Raw genomic sequence first — 15,059 nt, 5'->3', positions numbered from 1 at the left:
ATAGGTCGCTCTGGGTCTCTATAGGTCCCTATAGGTCTCTATAGGTCCCTCTGGGTCTCTGTGGGTCTCTATAGGTCCCTCTGGGTCTCTATAGGTCCCTCTGGGTCTCTATAGGTCCCTATAGGTCTCTATAGGTCCCTCTGGGTCTCTATAGATCCCTCTGGGTCTCTATAGGTCCCTCTGGGTCTCTATAGGTCCCTATAGGTCTCTATAGGTCCCTCTGGGTCTCTATAGGTCCCTCTGGGTCTCTATAGATCCCTCTGGGTCTCTATAGGTCCCTATGGGTCTCTATAGGTCCCTCTGGGTTTCTATAGGTCCCTACGGGTCTCTATAGGTCCCTCTGGGTCTGTATAGGTCCCTATGGGTCTGTATAGATCCCTCTGGGTCTCTATAGGTCCCTATGGGTCTCTATAGGTCCCTATAGGTCTCTATAGGTCCCTCTGGGTCTCTATAGGTCCCTATGGGTCTCTATAGGTCCCTCTGGGTCTCTATAGGTCCCTACGGGTCTCTATAGGTCCCTCTGGGTCTGTATAGGTCCCTATGGGTCTCTATAGATCCCTCTGGGTCTCTATGGGTCCCTAGGCCGGGCCGGGCCTCCCATGATCCCGCAGGCCGGAGCCCTCTCGCGGTCCCTCAGGCCGGGCCTGGCTCGGCTCCGCTCCGGAGCTCGGGGCTCCCCGGGGCCGCGCTCGGGGCTCTCCGGGGCTCCCCCCAGGGACGCTCCCGCCGCCTCCCCCCGCTTTATCCGGTCCCTCCCGTTGTTCCCCCTCCATTTCCCTGCCGTTACCGTGGCAACGCCCGTTACCTCCTTCCGCCTGCGCTCCCCATCATCCCCCGCGGCAACTACGGCGTGCGGCGAGGGCCAAGCCCCGCCCGGCGGCGTGCGCGGTGACGTCAGGCGGCCCCGCCCCGCCGCGCCTGGCCGAGGGGAGCCCGGTGCGGGCCGAGACAAGATGGCGGCGCCGGGCGAGTACTTCAGCGTGGGCAGCCTGGTGTCGTGCCGGACCTGCCAGGAGCAGCGCCTCCAGGGCGAGGTCGTGGCCTTCGACTACCCCAGCAAGATGCTGGCGCTCAGTATCCGGCACCCCCGCAGCACCGGCCCTGAGCGGCCCCGGCCTGGCACAGGCAGCGGGGGGGGGGTGTGGGGCCTGTGGGGGTGATGGGCCCATGGGAGGCCCGGGGAATGGAGGAGGGGTTGGGGCGGGGGGAGGGAGGCGCTGAATAGGGGGGTTTAGGGGGGCTGGAGTGGGGTGACCATAGCCGTCTGTGAGGGGGGGTTGGAGGAGGTGTGATGAGCCCGGATTTGGGGTTGTGGGGGGCTCTATAGGCAGGGTTTGGGGTCCTGTGGGGAAAGCAGTGGGGCGCTGGATAGGCGGGTTTGGGGGGCTCAGTGCAGGGCTGGACTGGGGTTATGGGGTATAGGCACTCTGTAAAGGGGGTTTGGGGGGCAGTGATGAGCTCTATGTGGAGTTATGGGGGGCAGTGGGGCACTGGATAGGCAGGCTTGAGGGGCTCAGTGGGGAGCCCTCTGTAGGGCTATGGGGAGGGAATGGGGCCCTGGATAGGAGGGTTTTTTGGGGCAGTGGAGGGTCCTGTAGTGGGCTTATGGGGGGCATGTGGGGCATTATATAGGCAGGTTTTTGAGGAACCCTGTGTAGGGCTATGGGGAGGCAGTGAGGCACTGGATAGGCAGGTTTTTTTTTTGGGGGGGGGGGGGCTGTGGGGAGCCCTGTGTGGGGCTGTGGGGAAACTCTGGGGTGTCTTATAGGGAGGGAAGGATGAGCCCTGCGGTGAGGTGGGGGCTCTGTGTGGCGCACCCCGTAGGGATGCTATAATGCCGGGGATGGCATTAATGGAGGGGAGTGGGGTCCCCTATAGAGAGGGTGTGGGGCACCCTGGGGGCTGGTTTGGGGGAGCCCCGTGGTGGGGTTATGGGGGTGGGTGCCCTATAGAAAGGGTTTGAGGGGAGCCCTGTAGGAGACCAGGCCAGACCCATGGGCAATGGGGTGAGGCTGCCCCTCGGCTCCTGGCCTGGGATTCACTGCAAGGGGCTGGGCTCTGCTCCCAAGGGATGGGACAAGAGTTGCGTGCTCTAGGGAAGGTCCTTTAAGGTCCTTTGCATCCTTAAACCATTCTGTGGGGTTTTCCATGCTTTTGGCTCCCTCCATCCCTGGATCAGAAGGTGCAGGTTGAGGGGTGCTGGTTGGGTTCCCTGCTCAGCATTTGGATCTAAGTGGCTTTTTGGGATGCTTTTCCCAGCGTTCCAGGCTGGGATAACTCCTGGTGTAGTCGGGAAAGCTGAAGCAGCAGTGAATGGATCCCAGAGGAGACCCAGGGGGGTGTTGGGGTCTCCCATTTGTTTTGGGTGATCTGGTTTGCTCCTGGACCGCTCCGCCCCTCAGGCCTGCAGCTGTGTCCCTGTGGATTTGTATTCCTTAACATCCCCCCCGCAGAATGCCCCTCATCCAGCGGGAAGCCCAACCACGCGGACATCCTGCTCGTCAACCTCCAGTACGTGTCAGAAGTGGAGATAATCAATGACCGCACAGAAACCCCCCTCCTTTGGCTTCCCTCAATGTCAGCAAGGTAAGAGATGCATTCCCAAGGCCGGGAATGCCCTGTTCCCACTCAGGATCTTGGGCTGGATCCTCTGCTTCAGCAGAGAGGAGGGAGGGTGGAGCTGGAGCAGGGAGCAGCACTGGGATGCTCAAAGGAGGGAGCAGTCCATGTGTAGGGAGTGGGCACATCCAGAGCTGTGGGCAGTGGCTCCATATCCCAGATGGAGATCAGTGATGGGCGGTGTTCCTCAGGGATCGGGGTTGGGATCGATCAGTGACATGGACAGTGGGATCCAGCACCCTCAGGAGCTGGTGCTGAGCTCTGGAGCCAGGCTGAGAGCTGGGCCCAGTCACTTGGATATTGAGGAGCCGCTTCCCCTCCTCCCTCTGGAAGGGGATCCCTTCCCATTCCCCGTGGTGGTGTTGGGAGCAGGGAAGGTGGGGGGCCTGGCTCTGGGGTCTCCCCTCTCATGTGTGCGGAGCCAGGCTGGGATCGCTGGTGCTGCAGCGCTGGGATACAGGCTTTGACACTGGCCTGGAGCTGGGAATGGAGCTGATGGCACATGGGAATGCTCAGCCCTGCCTGGTCCTCTGGTTGTGCTGAGCTGGGACACAACAGGATCCATCTATAGGGATCTGTGGAAGGGGCAGGAATGCTGCTGCTGCGGGAAGGATGCTCAGTGCCATTCATCACATGGGAATGATGCCTTTCCCATCATTCCATGGATGTGGATCTAATCCATGCTGCTGGCATGCAAGGGCTCCTCACTGGCACCGGTGCCTTCAGGTGCTCACTGCAGGGGGTGAAGCCGTGGGATCCTTGAATTGGGAATGCTGGAAGTTGGAGGCTTGGTGTGTCTGCTGTGGAGCTGTTGGTGATGGATCGGGAGAGCACATCCCATTGACAGACCTGATCCCAGGATCCAGGAGCACTTGATGGAGGCAGCACATGGAGGGGCTGCTCCTTATCCCGCTGCTCCCAGGGCTGTCCCCACCACTGCTGGAGGGGACACAAGGGAGAGGGGCCTGAGGGTGTGGATGGAAGGAGTGGGGTTTCCCGTGGGAATACCGTGCCCATGGTGATGCTGAGGCCCCTCTCCTGCTGTGTCCTCCCCAGCTCGCCACCAAAGCGCGGACGGAGAAGGAGGAGAAGCTGAGCCAGGCCTATGCCATCAGCGCCGGCGTCTCCCTGGAGGGGCAGCAGCTCTTCCAGACCATCCACAAGACGTGAGTCCCTGCCCAGAGCCATGGAATTCCCTGTATCCCAGGGCACGGCCCTTGGGCTGGGGGGCACACACAGAGCTCGGAGCTCCCTGGGGATGTGTCCCTGATCCCTGTTCCCTTCCTGCAGCATTAAGGACTGTAAATGGCAGGAGAAGAACATCGTGGTGATGGAGGAAGTCGTCATCGCGCCCCCCTACCAGGTGGAGAATTGCAAAGGCAAAGAGGGCAGCGCCCTGAGCCACGTGCGCAAGATTGTGAGTATGGGGGGGCATGGCCAGGGGGGAGCCGGGGGAGCCCCACCATCCCCTCCGCCCCTAACCCCCTCTTCCCATCCCCTCTGCCCCTAACGCCCTCTTCCCGTCCCATCCATCCCTAACCCCCCTCTTCCCGTCCCGTCCATCCCTAACCCCCTCTTCCCGTCCTATCCATCCCTAACCCCCCTCTTCCCGTCCATCCCTAACCCCCTCTTCCCGTCCCGTCCATCCCTAACCCGTGTTCCCATCGCCCCCGTCCCTAACCCCCTCTCTCCATCCCCTGCATCCCATTGTTCCCACTGCAGGTGGAGAAGCACTTCCGAGACGTGGAGAGCCAGAAGGTGATGCAGCGTTCCCAAGCACAGCAGCCACAGAAGGAGACCCCTTTGTCCTCCTGAGACCCCCGGGAGCACCGCTCAGCTCTGGTGGCCGTGGTGCCAATTTGGGGGGGGGCTGGGGGGGGGCATCGATCCCACTTCGATTTCCCTTTTTGTTTCCCGTGGGAGCTCATCCCATTCCCAGCTGTAGCCTTGAAGCCACCCGAGACCAGAGCAACCTCCCCTCCACCACTAACAGCTCCTTCTCCCGTTGCCTTTCCCACCCTTTTTCTCCCCATATTCCCAATCCCCCCTTTGCTTTTCTAAAGGGGGGGTCCCCCTATTCCCTATCCCCCCCCCGCCCAAAAGTGATGCCCCGGCTCCCCCAGACCAGCGCTGTCTGGTTGGAATCCAGTTTGCACAGGGCAGGGCTTGAATTCCCGGAGGGAATTCTTCCCTTTAAAGCTATATATGAAGATATATTAAACTGATCCCAAAATCTCTTCTCCCTCAGGATCATGGCAGAAAATCCCCCCCTTCCTCCCCCCTTGGGGGGGGGGTCTCTTTATTTTCCTGAATTTTCCCAGTTTTTTTGGGTTTTGCCATGATTCCCGCCCCCGTTTTGGGTTGATTTTGGGGTGTTTTGGTTCAATCCCCCCCCTCCCCCCCCAGTTCAAGCCCTGCCTGGGGACGAGTGAAAACTGAACAAAAAAGAGTAAAAAAGAAAAAAAAGAAAGAAAAAAACCAAACAAAAAACAGAGAAAAAAAAAAGAAAAAAGGAGAAAAGCAAAAAAAAAAAAAAAGGAAAATTTTTTAGTCTTGTTTAGAAGAAAAAAACCGACCAAAACGGACAAAATAAACCCGAACGTTTTTTAACCATCACCGTGTGTGGGGCGAGGGGCGGGGCCTGCGGGGAGGGGGCGGGGCTTCCCGCTGAGCAGGTGCAGGGCTTGGGGAGGGGGCGGGGCTTCGTGGGGGGTGTGGTGTGCGGGAGGGGCGGGGCTTCCGCAGAGGGGCGGGGTGAATCGGGGGCGCAGCGAGGGGCGGGGCCACGAGGGTCACGGTGGGCGTGGTTTGCGGAGGGGGCGGGGCCGCGGTGCTGGTTCCGGGTCCCGGCGCGGGGCCATGGCGCCGGTGCGCGGGTGGCGGCGGCGCGCGCTGCGGCTGCTGACGGCGGGGGGCGCGGTGCTGCTGACGCGGTTCCCGTTCTGGCACTGCTTCAGCGGGCTCCTGCTGTGCGCTGAGCGCGCCGACGGGAGGAGGTGTGGGGCTGAGCCAGCCAAGGGGGGGCCCGTTGGGTGTCTGCGGAGGGGCCTGTCAGTGGGGGGAAGGTGGGCTGGGGGGGTGGTGTCTGTGGGGCTGGTGCGTGCTGGTGGCTGGGGGGCACCGGGGGGGTGATGTCTGTGGGTGCTGTGTGCTGGTGACTGTGGGGTGATGTCTGTGGGTGCTGTGTGCTGGTGGCTGTGGGGCACTGGGGGTGATGTCTGTGGGTGCTGTGTGCTGGTGGCTGTGGGGTGATGTCTGGGGGTGATGTCTGTGGGTGCTGTGTGCTGGTGGCTGTGGGGCACCGGGGGGTGATGTCTGTGGGTGCTGTGCGCTGGTGGCTGTGGGGCACTGGGGGTGATGTCTGTGGGTGCTGTGTGCTGGTGGCTGTGGGGCACTGGGGGTGATGTCTGTGGGTGCTGTGTGCTGGTGGCTGTGGGGCACTGGGGGTGATGTCTGTGGGTGCTGTGTGCTGGTGGCTGGGGGGTGATGTCTGTGGGTGCTGTGTGCTGGTGGCTGTGGGGCACTGGGGGTGATGTCTGTGGGTGCTGTGTGCTGGTGACTGTGGGGTGATGTCTGTGGGTGCTGTGTGCTGGTGGCTGTGGGGCACTGGGGGTGATGTCTGTGGGTGCTGTGTGCTGGTGGCTGTGGGGTGATGTCTGGGGGTGATGTCTGTGGGTGCTGTGTGCTGGTGGCTGTGGGGCACCGGGGGGTGATGTCTGTGGGTGCTGTGCGCTGGTGGCTGTGGGGCACTGGGGGTGATGTCTGTGGGTGCTGTGTGCTGGTGGCTGTGGGGCACTGGGGGTGATGTCTGTGGGTGCTGTGTGCTGGTGGCTGTGGGGCACTGGGGGTGATGTCTGTGGGTGCTGTGTGCTGGTGGCTGGGGGGTGATGTCTGTGGGTGCTGTGCGCTGGTGGCTGTGGGGCACCGGGGGGTGATGTCTGTGGGTGCTGTGCGCTGGTGGCTGTGGGGCACTGGGGGTGATGTCTGTGGGTGCTGTGCGCTGGTGGCTGTGGGGCACTGGGGGTGATGTCTGTGGGTGCTGTGTGCTGGTGGCTGTGGGGCACTGGGGGTGATGTCTGTGGGTGCTGTGTGCTGGTGGCTGTGGGGCACTGGGGGTGATGTCTGTGGGTGCTGTGTGCTGGTGGCTGGGGGGTGATGTCTGTGGGTGCTGTGCGCTGGTGGCTGTGGGGCACCGGGGGGTGATGTCTGTGGGTGCTGTGCGCTGGTGGCTGTGGGGCACTGGGGGTGATGTCTGTGGGTGCTGTGCGCTGGTGGCTGTGGGGCACTGGGGGTGATGTCTGTGGGTGCTGTGTGCTGGTGGCTGTGGGGCACTGGGGGTGATGCCTGTACGTGCCGTGCCCGCAGGAAGCCGGACATCCCGGTCCCGTACCTGTACGTGGACATGGGGGTGGCCGTGCTCTGCGCCAGTTTCATGTCCTTCGGGGTGAAGCGCCGCTGGTTCGCCCTCGGCGCCGCGCTGCAGCTCGCGGTGGCCACGTACGCGGCTCACGTCGGCGGCCACGGGCACTACGGGGACTGGTTAAAGGTAAAACCCCCCCGTCCGACTCCGGTAACCCCGCCGTAGCCCGGCCCGCGGTGACCGTGTCCCCGTGCAGGTCCGGATGTACTCCCGCACCATCGCCATCATCGGTGGGTTCCTCATCCTGGCCAGTGGCGCGGGGGAGCTGTACCGGCAGCGGCCGCGCAGCCGCTCGCTGCAGTCCACGGGGCAGGTTTTCCTCGGCATCTACCTCATCTGCCAGGTACGGGGAGCGGGGGGGGCACAGCCCCGTCCTGACCCACAACGCACTGGGTTTGGGTCCTTTAGGGCTCTGCTCGCAGCACCGCTGTCCAGCTGCCCTTGAGCACTGCCAGGGATGGGGCAGCCCCATTCCCGGCGGAGCTCATCCCGTTCCCAACCATAGGCTTGAAACCACCCAGGATGAGCAATCTCCAGGCCCCCCATCACCAACAGCTCCTCCTCCCGCTGTATCCAACCTCAGTCCCCCCTGTTTCCGTTAGAACCCATCAATCCTTGTCCTCTCACTGATGGAGCTTCCCCTCCAGCATCCCTGTAGCCCGTCTGGGAGCTGCTCTGAGGTCCCCACACAGCTTCCCTTGTCCTGGCTGAACCGAACCCATCCCTGGCAGTGCTCAGGGCCAGGCTGAAGCATCCTTCCCTACGGAACCGATGGCAGGGGGTTGGAACTGGACAAGCTTTAGGGTCACTCTCCCCATCCCAGCTCCCACCCGTGTTGTCCCATCCTCAGGCGTACTCCCTGCAGCACAGCAAGGAGGACCGCCTGGCTTACCTGAACCACCTGCTGGGGGGGGAGCTGGCGCTCCAGCTCCTCTTTGTGCTGTACGGGCTGCTGGCGCTGGCCTTCCTGTCGGGATGCTACGTGCGGGCGGCGGCACAGGTCCTGGCCGTGCTGCTGCCTCCCGCCATCCTCCTCATCGACGGCAACCTCGGCTACTGGCACCACTCGCGCCGCGTCGAGTTCTGGAACCAGATGAAGCTCATTGGCCAGAACGTCGGCATCTTCGGCGCCGTCGTCATCCTGGCCACTGATGGATGACGGGGGGGGGTCCCGGTGGGGTTTAACCCCATCACCCCCCTCATTGGAGTTTATCCTGTTTGTAAATACTTGATTCCTGCCCGTGGATGGGGCAGGAGCTGCCTGGGGGCAAGGGGGGACCCTGGGGGGGCGCTGGCCACTGTGTGGCTGGCCCCCCCCCCCCTTCCCCCCGGGGGTGTTTTTACCGATGAACAAGAAGCTTTTCTGTCACCCTGGGGTTATTCTGGTTGTTGGGGGGATCAGTTTTTGGGGGGTCAATTTGGGGGCCTGGGGGTGTGATTTGGGGGTCTGGGGGCTATTTGGGGGCAGCCTATGTGCCAGTGATGGGTGTCCCCTTCCTGCAGAGGGGAGACCGAGGCAGGGGTAGCAGGGGGTGGTCCTGGGCTGGGTTTTGCTGCCTGTTCCCTGCCTGTTCCCTGCCTGCCGCAGGGCTTTATGGCAAAGAGCATTTCGGAATGGGGGGGTTGGTATCCGGTCGTCCCTGTGCGCCCCCCCGGAGCAGTGGAAAATCAAACAGGGCCGATAAGAACCTTCCTCCGGGGAGGGGGGGGGATCCGAAGTGCCTCCGGATCCGGGGCCATAAAGCGCAGGGAAGCGGCAGGATCCTGTTTGCTCTGTGGGCCGGGGGGGCCATGGGGGCTGCGCACCCCCAACCCCTCCAACAGCCCTCTCCAGTCCCAGCCCCTCCTTAGGGTGTGATGGGGGGGGGACACATCCAGACCCCCTCCCTGGGCTGAGCCATCCGGTGACCTTTGGAAGCGGCTGTTTGCTGTTCCCGGAGGGAATGGGGCAGGAAGCACTCGGCTATGGGGGGGCCACTGCAGCCTGATCCACACACAACCGCCCCCCCCCCCGGATTTGGGGCCATCTGTGCGGTGGCACTGTTGGTGCCAGGTCACAGTGATGGGACATGGGGCTGGTGCGTACCCCCCCCCCCGGGTCACAGCACAGGGACCAGTGTCCGTGTGTCCTGTGCCATTGCCATGCGTTGCTGTATCCCGTGTGCCGTGTGTGCATCCCATACCTGTGCACCGTGTCCGCGTGCCATGGTTGCGTGCCATGGCTGTGTCACATCCACACCCGTGTGCCACTGTTCCTGCTGTCACATCCGTGCCCATGTCCCATGTGCCGCATGCGGTGCCCGTGTCCCTGCTGTGCCCCCATGCTCTGCGCCTGTCCCCAGCCCCCGGGGCTCCTGCTGTGGGGCTCAGCGGGGACACGGGGCTGTGACGTGGACGGGGGGGGGTGCGGGGGGGTCCAGCCATGCCCCTGGGTCGGTGTTGGGGGGGAAGAGGAGGCGGAACCCCCCCCCAAGGCCATAAAATGGGGCCGGGACAGGAGCTGGCGCGTCCCAGTGCTGTCGCCTCCTGACACTGTGAGTGTGGGGACGGGGCTCGGTGAGGTGTGTGACATGTGGGGTCCTTTGGGGGTTCTTATGGGGCAGGAGATCCCCACTGGGGACACTGGGGGGGGCTTGGGGAGGGAGATGTTTGGTGGGACATGGCGGGGGGGGGGGGGAATGTCACTTGGGGACCGTGGGGTGTGACTTTGGGATGGGGCGATGGGAGTGGTGGTGGGCTTGGGGAGTGATGGGGGTCCATGGGGGTGATGGGGGTGAATTGGGTCCCTGGGGCTGAACTGGGTCCATGGGGGTCATGTGGGTACCAGTGTCCGGTCCCTCTCGGATGGTGATGTCCCCGCGGTGGTGGCGCTGCCTGGGGGCCTTGGCGCTCTGTGTCCTGCTGGGCCTGGCCCCGCTGGCGGGCGCGTACCCCCCCAAGCCCCCAAGCCCCGGGGACGACGCTTCCCCCGAGGAGGTGGCCAGGTACTTCTCTGCCCTTCGGCACTACATCAACCTGGTGACGCGGCAGAGGTGAGCGCCGGCACGCGCGGACACGCGTGAACACGCGTGTGCTCTGTACGAGGACCCGTGTGCTCACGGGGACCCCCATGCCCGCAGGTACGGGAAGCGCTCCGAGGCCCCGGTGCTGGGGCTGCTCTGGGGCACCGGCAGTGACAGATCGTGGTGAGTGCCCCCATGTCCCCCCCTGCAGGGGGGCCGGGCAGCTGCTTTGGGGTACCCAGGGCCGGTTTGGGGGTCCTGGCCCCCACCCCTCACACCAGCGCTTCCCACAGGTACGAGGATGACTCCTCCTGATGACGCCCCCCTCAAGTCTTCCCCATGTCTCCCCTGGGGCTCTGCCGTGTGTGGGGGGGAGGGCCTGGAGACCCCCAGATGCTGAACCGGGGGGTCCCTCTGTGGGGGGGGCCCTGCCCTGACCCCGTTCTCTCCATGCCGTTGTTGGGGGGCACCCGCATGGCCCCGCAATGGCAATAAAGAGACGATTGTGAGCAGGGGCTGGATTGTGAGTGGGAAAGGATGGAGGAAGGGATGCGGGGGGAATCCAGGGGTGGAGGGGAAGATGCAGGGGGATGGAGGGATGCAGGAGAGAATGTGCGTGTGGGGGGGTGATGGGGTGCAGGGGAGGAGGGAGGGAGGGCTGACGGGGAGGCAAAGGGGGGAGATGCAGGTGGGTGAAGAGGTGCAGAGGAGGGAGGGATGGAAGGGAGGACGCAGGAGGGATGGAGGGGGTGACGGAGGGGTTGAGGGAGGGATGCAGGGGGTGCACTGCGGGGGCACAGGTTACTGGGTGCACTGGTGGGGGTGCCTGGGCAGTGGGTGCTGCCACTGCCTGCTGGGTCGCTGTGGGGGCTGCAGCCATCAGGGTCTGTGTCAGGGCTGGGGGTCCCCGACCCCCCCAGCCCGTGGTTCTGGCTGCAGTGGGGGCTGCAGCTAACCCCGACCCCACTGCCGCAGCCCCACGTCCCCCTGTCCCCCCCTTCCTCCATCCCACCCTCACCCCACATTGCCCCTTCCCCTGCCCAGCCCCACTCTGTCCACCCCTGGGGCCCAGGTGCTCTGGGCACAGACATCGGCTCCCCCCGTCCCTGTCCTCAGCCCGGACCCCCCCAGCCCGGTCACACATTAACCAGGGCAGCGCCGGGGGCCCCGTGGGCCCCCCCCCAACCAAGTGGCCGCCGGTGCCACGCATCCGGGTGATCGGGGGGGGACGCACACACACATAGGATATAAGGGACGGCGCCACAGCGGCACCGGGGAGCCCACGGCCACAGCCCCGTGTCAGTGAGTCCTTGTCACCGCTTCTGCGAGCAGGTGAGTGGGGCTGGGGCCTCATCCTGGGGGGTGACAGGGACGGGGGATGCGGGGGGTGTGCACATGTGTGTGCTGGTGTGTGCTCACACGTGTGCGGGTCTGTGCTCACACGTGTGCGGGTCTGTGCTCACACGTGTACGGGTCTGTGCTCACACGTGTACGGGTCTGTGCTCACACCTGTACGGGTCTGTGTTCACACGTGTACGGGTCTGTGCTCACACGTGTACGGGTCTGTGCTCACACGTGTACAGGTCTGTGCTCACACGTGTACGGGTCTGTGCTCACACGTGTACGGGTCTGTGCTCACACGTGTACGGGTCTGTGCTCACACGTGTACAGGTCTGTGCTCACACGTGTACGGGTCTGTGCTCACACGTGTACAGGTCTGTGCTCACACGTGTACGGGTCTGTGCTCACACGTGTACGGGTCTGTGTTCACACATGTACAGGTCTGTGCTCACACGTACAGGTCTATGTTCACACATGTACAGGTCTGTGCTCACACGTGTACAGGTCTGTGCTCACACGTGTACGGGTCTGTGCTCACACCTGTACGGGTCTGTGCTCACACGTGTACGGGTGTGTGCTCACACGTGTACGGGTGTGTGCTCACACGTGTACGGGTCTGTGCTCACACGTGTACGGGTGTGTGCTCACACGTGTACGGGTCTGTGCTCACACGTGTGCACCCACATGTGCCAGGCGCAGCCATGGCTCCCCGCTGCCGGGCGCTGCTGCTGCTGGTGTGGGCACTGGTGCTGCTGCGGGAGGGTCCTGGCGCTGCCAGCCCCGCACAACCCAGGTACCCCGGGGACGACGCGACCCTCGAGGAGCTCGAGCGCTTCTACCAGGACCTGCAGCAGTACCTGAACGTGGTGACCCGGCACCGGTGAGTGCGGGGCGGCCACGCAGCCCCATTGCGACACGATCCCCATCGCGACACATTCCCCATCGCGACACAATCCCATCGCGACACGATCCCCATTGTGACACAATCCCATCGCGACACGATCCCCATCATGACACGATCCCCATCGCGACACAATCCCTATTGTGACACGATCCCCATCGTGACACAATCCCCATGGTGACACAATCCCCATCGCGACACGATCCCCATCGCGATACAATCCCATCGCAACACAATCCCCATCGCGACACAATCCCCATCGCGACACGATCCCCATTGCGACATGATCCCCATTGCGACACGATCCCCATCGCTACACGATCCCCATCTCAACATAATCCCCATCGCGACACGATCCCCATCATGACATGACCCCCACCGCAACACAATCCCCATTGCGACACGATCCCCATTGCGACACGATCCCCATCGCTACACGATCCCCATCTCAACGCAATCCCCATTGTGACATGATCCCCATCATGACATGACCCCCACCGCGACACGATCCGTATCGCAACATGGCCCCATCATGACTTGATCCCCATCGAGGTACAGCCCCATTGAAATGTGCCCCCATAATGACCTGCTCCCCACTGTGACCTGCCTCCCATTGTGACTTGCTCCCCATCACGACATGCTCCCATCGTGACATGCTTCCCATTGTGACCTGCCCCCACTGTGATCTGCTTCCCACCGTGACCTGCTCCCCATTGCAATGTGCTCCTCATCATGCTGTGCCCCCTGTTATGACCTGCCCCCACTGTGATGTGTTCCCCATCCCCATTGTGACCTGCCCCCCACTGCGATGTGCTCCCCATCATGACCTGCTCCCTGTTGCGACGTGCATCATGACGTGCTCCCATTGTGATGTGTTCTCCACTGTGACCTGCCCCCTTTTGCACACTGCTCCCTGCTGCCCCGTTCTCCCCATTACACACTGCTCCCCGTTACACACTGCTCCCCGTTACACTCTGCTCCCCATTACACACTGCTCCCCATTACACACCGCTCCCCATTACACACCGCTCCCCATTACACGCCGCTCCCCATTACACACTGCTCCCCGTTACACACTGCTCCCCGTTACACTCTGCTCCCCATTACACGCTGCTCCCCATTACACGCCGCTCCCCATTACACTCTGCTCCCCATTACACGCTGCTCCCCATTACACGCTGCTCCCCATTACATGCTGCTCCCCGTTACACTCTGCTCCCCATTACACGCTGCTCCCCATTACACACCACTCCCCATTACACTCTGCTCCCCATTACACGTTGCTCCCCATTACACACTGCTCCCCATTACACGTTGCTCCCCATTACACGCTGCTCCCCATTACACGTTGCTCCCCATTACACGCCACTCCCCATTACACGCTGCTCCCCATTACACGTTGCTCCCCATTACACACTGCTCCCCATTACACACTGCTCCCCATTACACGCCGCTCCCCGTTACACGCCACTCCCCGTTACACGCTGCTCCCCATTACACGCCGCTCCCCGTTACACGCCGCTCCCCGTTACACGCTGCTCCCCACTACACGCCGCTCCCCGTTACACTCTGCTCCCCGTTACACGCCGCTCCCCATTACACGCCGCTCCCCGTTACACGCTGCTCCCCACTACACGCTGCTCCCCGTTACACTCTGCTCCCCGTTACACGCCACTCCCCGTTACACGCTGCTCCCCATTACACGCTGCTCCCCGTTACACGCTGCTCCCCGTTACACGTTGCTCCCCGTTACACACTGCTCCCCGTTACACACTGCTCCCCGTTACACGTTGCTCCCCGTTACACACTGCTCTCCACTACACGCTGCTCCCCGTTACACGCTGCTCCCCATTACACGCTGCTCCCCATTACACACTGCTCTCCACTACACGCTGCTCCCCGTTACACGCTGCTCCCCGTTACACATTGCTCCCCATTACACATTGCTCCCCATTACACGCTGCTCCCCGTTACACGCTGCTCCCCGTTACACGTTGCTCCCCGTTACACGCTGCTCCCCGTTACACGCTGCTCCCCGTTACATGTTGCTCCGGTGGCTGCTCCCCGGTAACATGCTCCCTGCAGGTACGGGAAGCGCTCCGGTGGGCGGGCGCTGTCCGAGGAGCCCTTCGGCACCGCAGGGTGCTGAGCCCCAGGTGAGGAGGGGCCGGGGCTGGGTCATCCCGGGCATCACCTCCGTGTGCCGGCAGTGCTGTGGGTGCTGGGTGCTGACCCCTCTCCTTGCAGGGATGCTGCGTGGCCGGTGGGTGAAGAGGAGCCTCCCAAAAGCAGCAACACCACCCACCTACAGCACCCACCAACGGCACCCACTGCACCCACCTACAGCACCCACCAACGGCACCCACTGCACCCACCCACTGCACCCACCTACAGCACCCACCAGCGGCACCCACTGCACCCACCTACAGCACCCACCAACGGCACCCGCTGCACCCACCTACAGCACCCACCAGCGGCACCCACTGCACCCACCTAGAGCACCCACCAACGGCACCCACTGCACCCACCAACGGCACCCACTGCACCCACCTACAGCACCCACCAACGGCACCCACTGCACCCACCTACAGCACCCACCAACGGCACCCACTGCACCCACCTACAGCACCCACCAGCGGCACCCACTGCACCCACCTACAGCACCCACCAACGGCACCCACTGCACCCACCTACAGCACCCAACGGCACCCACTGCACCCACCTACAGCACCCACCACGCTGCATTCATCACCCCTGGACCATCCTGCCCCCCCCC

At 63.2% G+C, this 15,059-nt stretch overlaps 4 protein-coding genes across 4 annotated transcripts; all 4 read left to right on the top strand.

Annotated features, from left to right (window-relative positions):
* Positions 1–806: 806 nt before the first annotated feature.
* LSM12 (LSM12 homolog) lies at positions 807–5,232 on the top strand. Its single transcript, XM_061443502.1, is given in 6 exon segments — positions 807–1,074; positions 2,454–2,549; positions 2,552–2,586; positions 3,676–3,785; positions 3,910–4,036; positions 4,342–5,232. Coding segments are annotated over 6 exon segments (582 nt in total). The 5' UTR covers positions 807–953; the 3' UTR covers positions 4,435–5,232.
* Positions 5,233–5,460: 228 nt separating this feature from the next.
* TMEM101 (transmembrane protein 101) lies at positions 5,461–8,363 on the top strand. The gene is made up of 4 exons (XM_061443500.1): positions 5,461–5,615; positions 6,985–7,165; positions 7,236–7,382; positions 7,890–8,363. Exons 1-4 carry the CDS (start codon positions 5,479–5,481, stop codon positions 8,196–8,198), a joined length of 774 nt encoding a protein of 257 aa, XP_061299484.1. The 5' UTR covers positions 5,461–5,478; the 3' UTR covers positions 8,199–8,363.
* Positions 8,364–9,872: 1,509 nt separating this feature from the next.
* LOC133263653 (peptide YY-like) lies at positions 9,873–10,356 on the top strand. Its single transcript, XM_061443510.1, has 3 exons — positions 9,873–10,071; positions 10,159–10,224; positions 10,335–10,356. The coding sequence occupies exons 1-3, from the start codon at positions 9,884–9,886 to the stop codon at positions 10,354–10,356; spliced, it is 276 nt and encodes a 91-aa protein (XP_061299494.1). The 5' UTR covers positions 9,873–9,883.
* A 1,671-nt stretch (positions 10,357–12,027) lies between these two features.
* LOC133263656 (pancreatic polypeptide-like) lies at positions 12,028–15,059 on the top strand. Its single transcript, XM_061443512.1, has 4 exons — positions 12,028–12,262; positions 14,369–14,439; positions 14,531–14,601; positions 14,997–15,059. The coding sequence occupies exons 1-2, from the start codon at positions 12,084–12,086 to the stop codon at positions 14,430–14,432; spliced, it is 243 nt and encodes an 80-aa protein (XP_061299496.1). The 5' UTR covers positions 12,028–12,083; the 3' UTR covers positions 14,433–14,439; positions 14,531–14,601; positions 14,997–15,059.

The sequence above is a fragment of the Pezoporus flaviventris genome, unplaced genomic scaffold, assembly GCF_033815535.1.
Source record: "Pezoporus flaviventris isolate CSIRO_AGI_PZ_B2104156 unplaced genomic scaffold, CSIRO_AGI_Pfla_v1 ptg000398l, whole genome shotgun sequence".
Classification (NCBI taxonomy): domain Eukaryota; kingdom Metazoa; phylum Chordata; class Aves; order Psittaciformes; family Psittacidae; genus Pezoporus; species Pezoporus flaviventris.
Note: the sequence above shows the minus strand (reverse complement) of the source record. Positions and strands in the feature narration are given on the sequence as shown.